Source organism: Podarcis bocagei (genome assembly GCF_964188305.1).
Source record: "Podarcis bocagei genome assembly, chromosome: 1".
NCBI classification, from domain to species: Eukaryota; Metazoa; Chordata; class Lepidosauria; order Squamata; family Lacertidae; genus Podarcis; species Podarcis bocagei.
Window position 1 is genome coordinate 87997468 of NC_138125.1, and position 14779 is coordinate 88012246.

General features: G+C 48.1%; 1 protein-coding gene across 3 annotated transcripts in view; it reads right to left on the reverse strand.

The window, feature by feature from the left end:
• The window catches only part of SPEG (striated muscle enriched protein kinase), a 107871-nt gene extending 99084 nt beyond the window's left edge, over positions 1-8787 (reverse strand). The window contains exon 1 of one of the 3 annotated variants that reach the window (XM_081213669.1): positions 7476-8787. In XM_081213669.1, coding sequence (XP_081069795.1) covers positions 7476-7899 — 424 coding nt within the window. In that variant the 5' untranslated portion in view covers positions 7900-8787. Of the gene's footprint in view, positions 1-5039; positions 5144-7475 lie in introns of those variants that run through there. The other 2 variants (XM_081213670.1, XM_081213674.1) reach the window with 2 other exon arrangements.
• Between the last annotated feature and the right edge of the window lie 5992 nt (positions 8788-14779).

A 14779-nucleotide genomic window follows, 5' to 3' on the forward strand; every position in this document is an offset into this window, starting at 1 on the left:
GCTGTCCCAGTGCTGACACCTGAAAAATTCAGGTCCCCATGTCACCCTCCTTAAAAGAGTAACTATCTCAGATGCGGGATCTCCACCCACCCTGTATAACTACGTAGGACAATGGTAAAGGTACCAGGAGATCAATCATCGCCTGGCACAGAAACTCTGAGCCTCACCAGCAATGTTGCTCACTGCTACGTTTTCTTCTCTGCTCCTGCAGAGCCATGATGCAGCCTTGTCCCACATATGGGGGCACTGGAAGTGGGCCCTCAATCCCATAATTATGAAGGGGACAGTCGTGCCAGCATGCCAACCCCTCCCTGCTGCCCTTGTTAAGCTAATCAGCCCTGAAGTCAGCACCTGTGAAGGTTGGCAAGGCAGAGCAGAACACAGGACTAGGTGTTCTTGCAAGGTTTGTCCCCAAGGATGGCACTGCAGCATGGATACAAAAAGGCTGGGCACCAAGTCAGAAAGAGAGAGAGAGAGATGAAAAGGACCAGGTGAGTCCTTGGCAAATGAGGAGTTAGTGCGGAAAGGCTGCAGGAGGAGGAGAGTGAAGGGCGGTGGAATGAGAGCACTGTTGACGGCTGCCAAAGGGAAGGGGCCGAAGGAGAAGGGTGCACATAGCAAGGACACAAAGGGCTGGCTTAAAATAAAAATTAAAACCAGGCTCCAGAGAGGGACTTTGGCTGAAAACTCCAATAAGGTATTGGCCACATTGAATAGAGGTGGCGTAGCAGTGTGGTGAGGAGTGTCAGCTGGAGCCAAGCAGGCCATGGCTTGAATTTCAGCGCAGGCAGTGATCTTGTTTATGTGGCCTCACAGCTCCATGGCAGGACACCTGGTTTGCATGCAGAAGGTCCTAGGTCCAGGCCCTGTCATCGCCATTGGAAAGGATCAGGGGGTAGGTAGTGGTGGAAGGGCCTCCATCTGAGACCCTGAGTCATTATCAGACATAGACAGGCTGGGTGGACAAATAGCCTGCCCTGGTCGAAGGCAGCTTCCTATGTCTCCCTAAGCCATCATCTCTCTCCACCTGGAGACACCACATCACAGCAAATGATGCCAGCTGAGTGTCAGGAAAAAGCACCAAGGCAAAAGCCAGCTCCAGATTGCTGGATTGCAAAACAGGATGTTGTGGTTTGCTACTGTACTGCTGGGGAAAAGGTGGAGCCTATTCTCTGTACTGAGCACCGGATGTTAGCTCAGAGTGTCATGTGACCTGTGCTGGAAGTACAGGGGTGGAGTTGTGACTCTTCTGATGGAGACTGAAGGGTGCAGTCGCATTTCTATGTACTGCTGAATGACAGGAATAAAACATGTAAATAGGACTCCTGTCTGTCTCATTTCCCCTCCCTGGGGACAATGCAGGGAGGGAGAGAAACAAAGCAGCAGAGGGTGTGTTCTTCACGTCTGATTGATGAGGAGAATCGCCGGGAATTATGACCTTGCCTGCCGGGAGACGCAGCAGAGAGGTCATCAAGTATCCAGCTTAATTGCCTGGGGGAGGCCAGTTACCTCTGACTGTAAGCTGAGTTACTAACACTGAGGCCCAAGAGTACCTTTGTTTCTGCACGTACAATGGCAGCCACCATAGCAATTTTCCCAAATCGTGATGGCCCAAGTGTTTTGTCATTCTGTGGCATTCTGGATAAAAAGCACATGGTGGCCATCAGATAATTTTCTTCTTCTGCCCCACTGTACTGCAGAACAATTGCATTGGGGGGAGGCATTGTGTTTTGGGAAAACAGGGGCTGCCTCCAGAATGTCAGTATTTTGTGGGAGGTTTTCAAGCAGGCAGATTAGATGAAAACTCATCTCCCACCCAGCCCAAATCATGATGAAGCTTATTTATATCACTTCAAATGTGGAATTATCAGTGTCCCTAAATGTACTTTAACTGTACAGTGCGAATGTGACCAATGTAGCCCCTGATCATGTTAGCTGTTGTTCTTTCCTTTCTGCTGCCCCTTCCTTCTGCCGATAAACAAGAAATTCTGGGACTAAGAGTCCCTGGGAGAGCATTTCACACAGGGCACAGATCTCTCTGTCTCTCAAATGAGAATTCCTAGTTTAACTGCACAAGCACACACTCGGTTCTAAAGAAGAGATGGGGCCATGACTCGCTGTTCAGAATATTACTTGTTTTGCTCAAGCACTGCTTTTGATTGGCTCCAGTAAAAACCCCAAAAGATCTGGACAGTAGATGCACAGCTACAGGGAAATCAGCTTGCACAAACATTGCCAAGCGTTATCTACAATTTAGCTTCAGCTTCCCAGCAACCTGGGCTGGAGTCCCCTGGATCTCTGATCCCCAATAAAGTGCTTCTTTCCTCCTCATGCTTGGATCCAGCCTCTGGGTTGAAAATGGGGTGGGGTTGGTAGCATAAACAAAATGAGATGTCCATCCTCTGCTTCCTCAGACTATTACAATCCATAGCATCTGGCTGGTCATGGTTAGGAACGAAAAAGGTTCTGATCCAGAAAGGTAACTCATACATTTTGGATAAAGGTGGTCTAACTGACATCAGCAGTAGGATTCCCCCCACCCCCCAGAAGACTCTTGTTTTATCAGTATCAACCAGACCCCTACCTCATACCGTGGGATACTCTTAGTAGAAGCCCTGGATTAGTATCATAGAATCATGGAAGGGATTCTCAGGGTCATTATTTGGTCCAGCCCCCTGCAATGCTGGAATCCAGCCCACAGCCATCCTTGGGTGGGCCTGAACTGCCAGCCTTCTGGTTAATAGCCAGATGCATGGACCCACTGCGCCACACCACCTAGTTCTACATTACTACTTCTGCACTGAACAATGATTGTTCTTAAGGAAAATAGGCAGGAAAGGGCAACTTCTAACTTTGAGGATCAGATGTGGGCAAAGTGGGGTGGTTTACCCAAGCAGTGGATGCTGAGGGCAGGGAGCAGAGTTTAAGTACTGGAGCTGTGTGTACCTTGTGTCCTGCCCTGCACCCAAAAGCTAGCCTGGTGCCAGTGGAAGCCGGTCCATGATTAGGTCAAATGGGCAACTGCCCCCACCAACCTCAGCCTGCCCTTATCGAGCTCACACTCGCCTGTGTTTACTTGCAACCAGTCCAGGGGCCTGGCTATCGCTATCCTCTTCCCTGGTCTTATGGTTGTCCCTCGTAGAAATTAGCAGGTGGAGTCCAAAACAGAATTAACTGGCTCTGCCTGTCATTGGCTCTAGCTCCACCTACTGCTGGCCTCCTGCATTACACCTTACCAGTCCCAATAGACAGCAGCCACCACTGCCTGCCTGATGCCCTGTGGTGCAGGGGAGGGTGCTGTGAGTACTGAAGTAAGATCAAGCTGCCAGTCTCGTTGGCTTGTGGTAATGAAATGGAATGGGCCACTGGAACAGCTCAACTGGTAGAACATGAGAAGCTCAGGGTTGTGGGTTTGAACCCCGTGTTGGGCAAAATCTTTCTGCACTGCAGGGGATTGAAAAAGATGACCCTTCCAGTTCTATGATTCTATGCTGCTTGCTGGGACCAGGATGTGGCAGGGCAGCAGCAGAGGTAGGCATGTCCCAAGTTGACAGCTGTGGGTCCAGGTGTGTGCACACTTATGCCTGCCACCACCATCAATCCACCTCACCTCACCCCGCCTTGGTCCTGCTGAGTGGCAGCACCGCCTCCACCTCATGCACTCCACCTCATGCAACTTGCAATTGGCAAGATGTCCGGGGCCAGTCCTGGGAGGATTGTGCATGAGGTGGGAATTGAATTGACCCACATACTAACAGCAACAACACTTTTGCTTTTTATTGTCCCCCCCTCAGACATTGTGCGCGCTTAAGTAGAGCCCTGCCGGATCAGTAGCCAACCAGATGCCTATAGGAAGCCTGCATGCAGGAACATATACATGGAGGTCAGAGCATGATGACATTGCTGGCCTCACGCCCAACATCCATGTGGCACCTTCTATGTGTCTTGGAAGTCCAGACACCTGCCTAGGGAAAGTCTATGTGCGAACAGCTGTTCACACATAGGCTCCCACGTGATCAGAGACCCTGGTTGCACAGGGTTTCTTACGGTGTAGAACTTTCCCCATGCAGACAGCCCATGCACGAGTATCCAGAGGGCATGGCCAGAGCCATGCAATATGTTGGGGCTGAGGCCAGCAGTGCAGTCCTGTTGCTTTCTTCCTCTGTGTGTAGGTTCTCTACACATAAAGAACACCTGAATGGGATAATTGCTAAGCAACATTGAAAGCAGGGGCATTGCTAGGCGGTATTTAAAAGATTCAGGGCACAGGCCCATGACACACATTTGCAAACAACAACAAACACCTATACAGTATGCCAAATTGTATGTACAGATGTGGATGGTGGGCGGGCGTAATCTCACCAGCCCTGGGGTCTGCAGTGTGCCCAGCTGTCCTGTAAGCAAAGTAAATTCCTTCCTCCAGTGGCAGCAGAGCAGCCTTAAATCTGCATTGCAAACCTACTTTGTGTTAAGAGAAACAGTGATGGGGGGATCTATAGCCCTCCAAGAGGCTGTTAGCCTACAATTCCCATTAACCCTGGGCATTGGCTGTACTGACTAGGACTGATGGGAATTATAGTCACAGTGTCTGGAGGATGACAGGTTCCCCTTCCCTGCTGTAGGTTCTTCCCAATAAGAACCATTCATTTGTTCCTTGCACACTGCATTCAAGTTCACAAACAAATGAACATAATGGGTGGGAGCCAGAGGAGCAGCAACATTGTGGGCAGGAGTTGTCTCCCTGTGATGGAGGAAAAGGTTTCATACCCTCCATCACCAAGCACATAAGGTAACATTAGAGATGGGCCTTCCACCCTTAGGCCTAATCCGTGCGATCCTTCCCTCTTACAGGGAGGAAAGCAACATTATGCTCGGTTAGCCTCACATCATATTATATGGTGGTGAGTGGGGAACCCTTCAGCATAAGAAAAATGGCTGACTCAACCAGGTAAGACTGAACTCCTCTGTGTTTCTTCTCTGTTACCAGTATCTCTGGAACCGAAACCGTTAGGCCTTGTTACAAAACATTTGCTACTCACCTATCCAGGTCAGCTGCGAAGTTGACTGCCATCATCCCCACCCCTGGTCAGTCGGCTTCTTAAGCTGCAGCTAACTGACTCTGAGGAATCCCTTGCCATATTGAATTTCCCAGAATGCCTTGGAGTGGACTGGTGCATTTTGAGCAGTTTAACACGGCTGGTGGCTTCCCAGACTCAGGGAAGCTCAGAGCAGAGGAAATAGGCAAGCAAGTGGGCTGAAGGGGCATCTGCCTCAGCATGGGCAGATCCTACCATGGCCTTTTTAGCTTGGCATTTACCCAAGTGTTCCAGATGCTCATTCTGGCCCTGTGAGTAACAAAGGAGGCCCAGGAAGAAGGTAGGCCTCCCCAGACTGTCTAAATTATACAAAGCTTGAGGATTTGAACATGTTTGTTTTCTCTGCAGTTTGCTGAATGTGGAAGAGGGCAAGGGATGGGGGGGTGGTAAATTTACAAGGCTCCCGTCCACACATTCCCTGTGAAACTTTTGGGCCATATTAGGGCCAGGGTTGTTTTCCCCCTGGCCCAGATGTATCTGTATCCATCCAGGTTACGACCTTCACCTCCCTGACAAAATGGGTGCCAGTGCCATCAATTTCCCAAGAGGAACAGCTGCCATGTGATTCTCTGGTGGTTTGGATGATGCTCAGAGAACACAACCCAGAGATGGCGCCAAATGTGTTTGTAACACAAACAGGGGATTTTTCAGGAATGTGGGGACCCCAAGGCTGCAAAGATGGCAGGGGCCTCCCTAACACATCAACAGTAGAGTTGCCAAACCAGAAAGGGTTGTTTCTCTGCCTCTCCTGTCCTTGACGCCGACTCAGAAAAACGAACCACACCTAGCAGTGTTTTCCCTTCTGCGCCTCTCTTAATACTGTTAAAGGAGAAAGGGTGTTTTCTCTGTGTTTTCCAACCCAGTAAGCCCAACTTTAACCCTAAATCTGAGCAGAGATCACAGAACTGCAATGCAAAAACAGGATGTATTGCCTCTGCACACGCCAGTCCTGGCCTATGTACTGCCGCCACCTTCCCAGTGGGCCCACTTTAACCCAAACCACCACCTTCCCCTATCTCTGACGCAAGCTGGAATCTTCGGTTGGTAAGCTTCAGCTTCTATTGCACACCCAGTGCCACTGCAGAACCACAGATCATATTAAGTTTATGGAGGATGCTGGGAGGGAAGGATGATTCAGAAGATGGTGCCAGAAGCAACCTACGTGGCAGGGTGCCGGCAGAGTGTGAGGCATTTTTAATTTCCTGAAAGGACTCAGCTTTCAGATGCTACGGATTGCTGTGCTCACATAGTGGGTAGGAAGGATGTGCCTGTCTAGAGCCCCTTATCTTTGCCAGGTTTGCGTTGCAGTTAAAAACACAGCCTTTGATACTATCTGCGCCACAAGCTGAATTCTCCTGCAAGCTTTCAAAGCACCCTAATAGGTCCTCCAGGGGTCTGCTACCTAATTTCAACATCAAAATTCCACCAGCAGCCAGATTCAGAGCTGCTGGGAAGCCTTATCGCAGACATGTAAGAGAAAGCTGTGGTTATTAGGAATGACATGGAGCTGCCTTATAACAAGTCAGGCTAGTGGTCTATCTTGCTCAGTATTGTGTACACTGATTGGCAGCAGCTCTTCGGGATTTCAGGCTGGGCTTTCCTACATGGAGATACCTTATGCATGCAAAGCAAGTGCAATTCCACTGAGCTAAGGCCCTTCTGTAAATAGGGATTGCCGCTCTGTATGTGCTCAGAGACACTTACTTCCTTATGTTTAATTTGCACCCCAGCAATGAGAAAAAGTATGGGGAGTGCACAGATTCTGGGGCTCCTGCTTCCAATTTAGTCCTAATATCTGTCTGTCTGTCTGTCTGTCTGTCTGTCTGTCTGTCTGTCTATCTATCTATCTATCTATCTATCTATCTATCTATCTATCTATCTAATAGCTGCTGCTGCTACAGCACTGCTTTGCCCAGTTCTATCCAAGGGAAAAGGCCCAGATGCTTACGGGGTGACAAGTCTTCAACACGGCCTGCAGGAAGCCCCCATTCTTCCTGCAATGCCTCTACCTGCGGCAGAGGGCTGTTCCATGCCTCTGATACACTTCTAAAGAGGTGCAGGGGCTCAAGCCTGCCCAAGAGCCAACAACCGGAGTGGACCCCTTGCACTACTAATCCCAGAGGCATTCCTTGGAAACTGCTGTGTTGACTCACTCTGTGAATGGTCTAAGGCATAATTTCACCACTTCTAGGGCTGTGCTGGAAAGAGGGAGAAGCCCTAGCTGTGGTTCAACCCTCAACAGGTCTGAAGACCTGGAGCCACCCATCTCTGAGAAGAGCAGCAAACATTGATCCTTTCAGAAAGCTTCTTGCTGCCGGTGCAGAGACCAGGCAGAGCACCTTTGCCCACTGCCACCACCACCTCTGACTTTGCCCGTACCTTCCATATCTGCGACAGTCACGGTGGCGCTGCTGACCGCTTCGCCATGTTCATTCTTGGCCGTGCATTTGTAGACCCCGGCGTCGGCTGCTTTGCAGCTGCAGATCCGGAGGCTGCCATACTCCTCCTCTTGGCCGTCCTGATCCTTGGTGGATGCGATGGGCACTTTCTCCTTGTACCAGCTCAGGTGTGGCTGGGGGCTGCCTGCCACCACAACCTTCAGTAGGATGCTGTGGCCGATGCTGACCGTTGTGTCCGTCAGCTCCTGCAGGAAGACCGGCGCAGCAGCAGCAGGGCTTCCCTGCTCAGTCGTCGCAACTTTGGCTCTTTTGGGAGGGATCGCAGGGCTCGGGGGGGCTCTCCCTGAGCCCCGTCCCGTCCCCCCAGCCGGATGGAGGTTGCTCTGCCCCTGAGATCTCTGCATGGCTCGGTGGGGCCTGCACACCCTGTCACGTCGAGTACTGCCTGGGCTTGCAGATCTAGTCCATAACAAAAGCCCCTCTTCTAGCAGGCTGGGAATCCCACCGGCCACCTGGGCCCTGGCAGCACTCCCCAAGCAGCCGTCCCCCTTGCTTGATGTTCACCCTCTGCGCGCATGTGACCTCCCACCCCCGGCTGCTGGGTACCTGCCAGGGGGCATGGACGCTGCAGCCCCAGGTGCCTGCCCACCCAGCCGGACAAAGTCCCAGAAGGTCATTCCTCTGCCGGGCAGGGGGTTATTTTTAGGATGCTCTCAGGTTGCAGCCAGCCCATCCCAGCACTTCAAGAGAGCGGGGCTGGTTGGTGCAGGCTGAGACGGCCCTCCTGAGTTTGCTCACCAGCACTCCTCCCCAACCCACAACTCCTAAAACTTTCCCTACCTCTTAGCAGACTTGGTGCCTCCCCTATCCCAAAGGATCCCCCTATTTTTTCTTTTCTGTGGAGCCCAGGACCAGTGAGTCCCCAGCCCCTATGCAGTTTCCAACATGCCCCCCCCCCCCGTCTCCCCCTGCTCCTCCTCCTCCCAAATAGCAGCTGCCATCTGATGTGTCACATTCCTTGACCCAAGCTGAGAAGAGCAGAGCGCATGACTGGGGCGGCTTAGCTTTCCTCGCAAAGATAGACATGGGAGGATGGGGCTTTCCATATTAAGGCCTTGGGGGCTTCTCAGGCCCAGCCCTCCCTTACCTGTCCCTACGCAAACCGTGCTGGGGACACCTCGAAGACTGGCTGGGGAGACAATGGGAGCTTCCAGGCCCAGCCTGCTCCTTGAGCGTTTGTCCTGATTTAAGAACAGAAGCAGAGCCCGGCTGGATCAGACCAGTGACCCACCTGGTCCAACTTCCTGTTCTCAGATGCTTGTGGTGAAAGTGCAAGCAGGATCTGAGTGCAGGAGCACTTTCTCCTCCACTGTTGGTCTCCAGCAACTAGCATTTGGAAACTAGTGGAGGCACAACATAGCTGTCGTGGCTGGCAGCCCTCGGTAGCGCTTTCCTCCCTGAATTTGTCTGTTCTTCTTTTAAAGCCATCTAGGTTGATGGCTGTCACTGGCCTTTGATCCCACACGTGTTCCAGTGCATTTCCCCCAGCCACTTTCCCTGCTGTAAAAAAAAGTCCAATCTTTGGGGGAAATGGGCTTGTGGTGCAAGAGCTCCCCATTCACTCTAATGGTGCCACCTGATTATATGGTGGGATCTCACCCTCAAAATAGTGACAATTTGGAAGTGTGCTTTCCCCATGTAGCCCAGTGGCCACAAGAATATTGGAGTACATATCTTTCAAAACATTATCCACCCCCACTCCCCAAAATAGAAAACCCTTTGGTAACAGTTTTTTCACATCCTCTGCAGAATCCATATCTACATTTAATAACGCTTCACACTTACTTAACCATGTGTGCATAGCACTCTACTTAATCTATATAACCCACTACTATTTAGACATAGTCATATACCCCCCAAATCACCAAAATCTTACTTTAATAATTTATATAAATTCATTAAATCTGCTTCCAATATTTCTAAAATACCTTCCAATATGTGTTGTTGTTGTTGTTGATACCCCGCCCCTGCCATACATCTGGATTTTGCCATACGTCCTGGATCATAGGCAAGTCAATCGAAAAATTGGTGCTTTTGTAAAAAAAAAAGCTCAACAATTTTTGGGGTGTCCTGATTTTAACTTTTTGAAATATGGCAACCCTAGCCAATGAGCCCCATGCAACAGGGCTTCCCACTTCTCCCCCTGCACACCCTCATGCTCCCCAAAATTGGCTGCGGGGTAGGGGGACCCCACAAACAAAGCACAGGGAGAAGAGCGAGATGATTGTTCCAGCTTGCAAACTGCAATGCTTGCACAGAGAGAAAGTCCATCACAGTGCAATGTTGAATTCTGCCCATTAATTCCATAGATTGCGCTTCCCTGTATATGGATTTTTTTATTGCACAATGTTATAACATAATATAACATAACATCAATAATATGGTTTTTATCAATCTATAATGAGCCTCCCAGTGAATTAAGTTGAAATACCAATGAACTATCTCACTAAAAACATACTGTATAAACAGTACAATTTATCATTCACATTGTCTTTAAACTCTTATTTGATATTGTAAGGGATATCACTGAAATATTCCAAAAGCTGTCTGTAAAGTTATTCAAAATCCAAGAACAATGATGTAAGAGTGCCTGGATGATGGTTGTACAAAGGTGTTAGAGTTTTGTAACAGATTAGCACAGAAGAAGAAAGTGAATGCAGAACAAAATTAGATGCTAGGTACAGTCTTCCTTTTCTTAGATAGGGTTCCTACTTCTTCACACTAGAAGTTTAAACAGTAACACATATTGTCCTTGCAAAATTGTATTTTAGTTGGCTGTGGCTGACAATTTTTTGTCAAAGCTCAGTATGTTTTAAGAGTTAAACCTCTGCCGTCAGAAATAAGTACTATTGGGTTCCTTACTCCTAGGAAACTGCCTTTGAGTGCAACCATGCTGATCCTAATAAACTGAGCATCATGCTGTGTACTGCTGCTCACAGAGTGTTTGTTGTGGGGGAAGAAGGGAAAGGAGAATGTTAGCCGCTTTGAGACTCCTGAAGGGGAGTGAAAGGCGGGATATCAAATCCAAACTCTTCTTCTTCTTTGTGGTGTGTGTGATTATATACACCTATAATAACTGATCAACACATCTCTCTGCCTTTTGGGGTTCTTCTTGAGGATGTAGGTGGCTATGGAGGGGTCTGTCATTATCATCCTCATCATCATCATTACTGATATTGTTATTATTTATTAAACATCTATACCACCGTTTATCCAGAAATCACAAGGTGGTTTACAAATGACTCAGGACTCTTGCACAGCACCATTTACTACTACACCACTAAGAAAGTGGGAGGTAATATGATCTGGTTTGTAGCAGGAGGCAGAAAGGAAGATAGCACTGGTTTTGTGTTTGTGGAGTGGGTGGGGTAGAGGAGAAATAAGAAACACAGCCAGGGAAGATAAAAAAAGAATTAGGGTGTTGGAGAAGGAATGGAGAGAACGCGCAAGTCCCCACTCGGCCATAATGCTCACCTGGGGCAGCTGTCATCTTTCAGCCTAGCTTACCTCCCAGGGTTTTTGTTCAGATTAAATTGGAGGGGGCAGAACAATGCACATCGCTATGAGCTTCTTGGAGGAAGGGCATGACATAAACGTAATGAATTAAGAGAGGGAGGCTGGCAAGAGCTGGTAAAGTTGGATGGGAAGAGAGGGGGGAGGGAGGAAGAGGAAGGTTATGGACGCACAGGCAGATGAAGCCAGATCAGAGACCTGAGAGTGCAAGAAAAAGGAGGCAGGGAGAGAGACAGAATAGGGGAGGTACAGAGCCAGATAGTGCTGGCTCAAGGATTTGGGGACATCTGCTAAATCTGGGGAGCCCAGGGCCAAGAAAACAGGAAGGATAAACTCTGCGCTGGAGGAACATTGGCAGAGTGGTAAAATCAGTGTAGGTTCCAGCTACATGATTTGCTACAGAAGGCTCTGACAGGTGGAGGAGCCAGGAGCAGCCCACAGCCTTATGTAGGATAATTGTAAAAAACCAGCCCAAGAGAAATTGATGGATAACAATAATCAACAATCATAAAACGCAATGAAAGCAAAGGATCAAAATAAGGCCCCTCCTGCTCTGGGATTCAATCCATTGTGGAGAACTATTGCATAGCCTGGTGCCAGGCCTGGGGAAGGGTTGAACTATGCTGCCACCTGCTGGATATCAGTTGCCTTTTTCACTGCAAAGTAGAGCGCCAGGTAGTTTAGCTGATCTCATGAAAGAAGGGGAAAGGATGTGCTGCATTGGATCAAGCAGATCCTTTGAATACGTTGCACTTCTTTTGCATTAAAAGTTATTCGCTTGGGCCCCAAAAGAACCTTGTCTCTTCCAAAGAGACTTGCTGGAGGGGAGGGGCGGAATGATTTCCCATCTCTGTTCTGGGTGAAAGCCCTGCCTGCGATCTATTGAGGGCAGGAGCGAGGAACATTTCTCAGCCCAAGGGCCATATTCTGACCTGGGCAATCTTCTGGGGGCCACATACCTGTGGCGGGCAGGGCCACAAGCAAAGGGTGAATTTTACTTTTGTACAGTAGGCTAACAAAAACTTTAACAAGTAATAGGGGAAATTTATAAGTTACCTTGCAGAACACTGAAAACAATTAAAAACTTTGGCAGGATTGTAACAACACTTGTAATGTAACAAGAACTATGGTATGAATGGAAGGCAGGACAAGAGTCTCAAACAAAGATGTGCTCTCCCAAGCCCACATTTCTAGCATTTTCACACTTCTGTCTCAATGACATTTATGCCGCCTTGGTCATGTCCACAGAGTGGAAGGTGGCAGGATCTTCAAGGAAGTGCTTTACGGGGAGCTGAGTTGGCAGACCAACTCTGCATTACAAAGATGTCTGCAAACATGGCATGAAGGCTGACATCATCCCTTCCAACAACCACAACGCCTTGAAACACTCAGATTGTGCGTCCACAGCAGTGGCCAGAGGAGGAAGGACTGCTGGGAGGAGCACAGAATGAAGAAATGTCCTGGGTGCATCTGTAGCAGTGAAACCTTCGTCTACTCTACCTGTGATAAAACACGTCTCTCCCATATTGGTCTCCACAGCAGGCACTGTAACTCTCCAGCAGTTTGATTTTACCCTGAAGGAGCGTCTCCACCCTCATCGTTCTACCCGGACCACTGAGGTCCAGCGCTGAGGGCCTTCTGGCAGTTCCCTCGCTGCAAGAAGCCAAGTTACAGGGAACCAGGCAGAGGGCCTTCTCGGTAGTGGCGCCTTCCCTGTGGAACACCCTCCCACCAGATGTCAAAGAGAACAACAACTACCAGGCTTTTAGAAGACATCTGAAGGCAGCCCTGTTTCGGGAAGCTTTTAATGTTTGATGTATTATAGTATTTTAATATTCTTTTAGAAGCCGCCCAGAGTGGCTGGGGAAGCCCAGCCAGATGGGCAGGGTATAAATAATAAATTATTATTATTATTATTATTATTATTATTATTATTATTATTATTATTATTACCCTTGATGGCTCACTCTTCCATTGTCTCTTGAGACAGACGGATGCCAACAATAGGACCTTACCTTGTAGACTTGTAAGGATTTCTGAGCTAATGTATGTGAAGGGCTTTGAACACTCAAAAGGTGCTATATAATAAAGTTGTTATTGAGCCTTGTCAAGGAAATGAGCACATCTCAGGGGCTTTAAGCCTTTGAAGATGGTGTAGCAAATGAAAAGAGAGAGAGCAAGGAAAAATATAATGATGAGTTCTATGTGGGGCCCAGGGAACCCTGGTGAAACTGAACAGTGCTTCAGAAAATGCCAAACACCCCCACAAGAAATGCTAAGAGCAAAGCTGCCCCTCCTATTTTTTCTTAACAGAGAGCAGCTGATATTCCACATGAGGAAAAAGAGCCTTCTGGCAAATTAGATAAAGATGATAGAAATCACGGGCTTACATGTGGGGCTAATGAGAGTTTGTGTTTGGTGGGGCTGTTATTGCACCAGTGAAGGAAGCTGAGCTAATAAAGCGATCCTATGATTGCAGGGGGTGGACTTGATGACTCTCAGGGACCCTGCCAACTCTGCAATTCTCTGTTTCTGTGCAATTCTATTATGGACGAAAAACTGCCAGATATTCTTTTTTAGCCCTGAGCAATCAACCACATGCTGGTTCACATGATACAATTACTCTGAAAGGAAGCCACACTTCCACACATGCTCGTAATGAAGACACCTATGCATAGTGTGAGGCACACAAAAGTTTGTGTCATTACCCAGTATTCTCCCATGCAGGCAGTGTACGGAATTATAGAAGTATAAATGTGTGTGTGTGTGTTTAATCTTATAAACAATTCTGGGAAGAATGACAAATCTTCTCTTACAGAAAAGCAGCAGCATAAAAGATCAATGTGCCTAAGGGTGTCGCCAGATGGACCTTTTATAGCCTTTCTCTGTGGTTCATTCCTTTTGTTTACAGGGAATCCACAGAACATCAGCCCTTCCCGACAAGCTGTTTATTGAGCATTCATTCTGATTTGCTTGCAGGTATATTAGAAAATGTTAGCTATTTAATTAGCATTCACTCTGATTTGTTTGTGGGGAGGTTAATTGACTTTGCACCAAAGCAGTATTATTTCATACTTTTGGTGCATTTCCCCAACACTTCTCTCATTGCAGACAAAGCCCATTGGTGTATGGAGAAGGGTCATCGCTCAGCAGTGGATCTTCTGCTTTGCATCCCTGGCTCAATCTGTACCCATCTCAAGTAGGGCTGGGGAAAACTCCTTGCCTGAACCCCTAGAGAGCCAGTGCCATCTTAACGGATGCTAGTGAAAATCCCCAGAGTGTGGGGCAGTTCATTCATGGAAAGCTGGTATACTCAGAGAATAAAAGAGAGCAGGGAAGGCAAATATCAAGTGTATGAACTCAGAATTCTTCCTTGGGTACCAATGCGGTTGTGTAATTCACCCGAAAATTGCCGGTGGTACATCTTTGTGCACAACATTGGACTGGGAGGGGAGATGTAGAATTCCTGGGTACAAAGTGGACGTTTTGTGCTTATAAAGTATCTGGTGAGCGATCCAGAAGACAACACAGCTGTCAGTACATATATTAGTTCATGTACATAGCGGATAATATTAAGTGGAGGGAAGAAAGCTTCATCAAAAGATACACCCATTTTAATAAAGAATATGAGAGATTATTAAACATTACCTGCTCAGCCCATGCAGCATCCCAACATCTGTAGTATTTCATATAATCAAATTAAAGTTGATC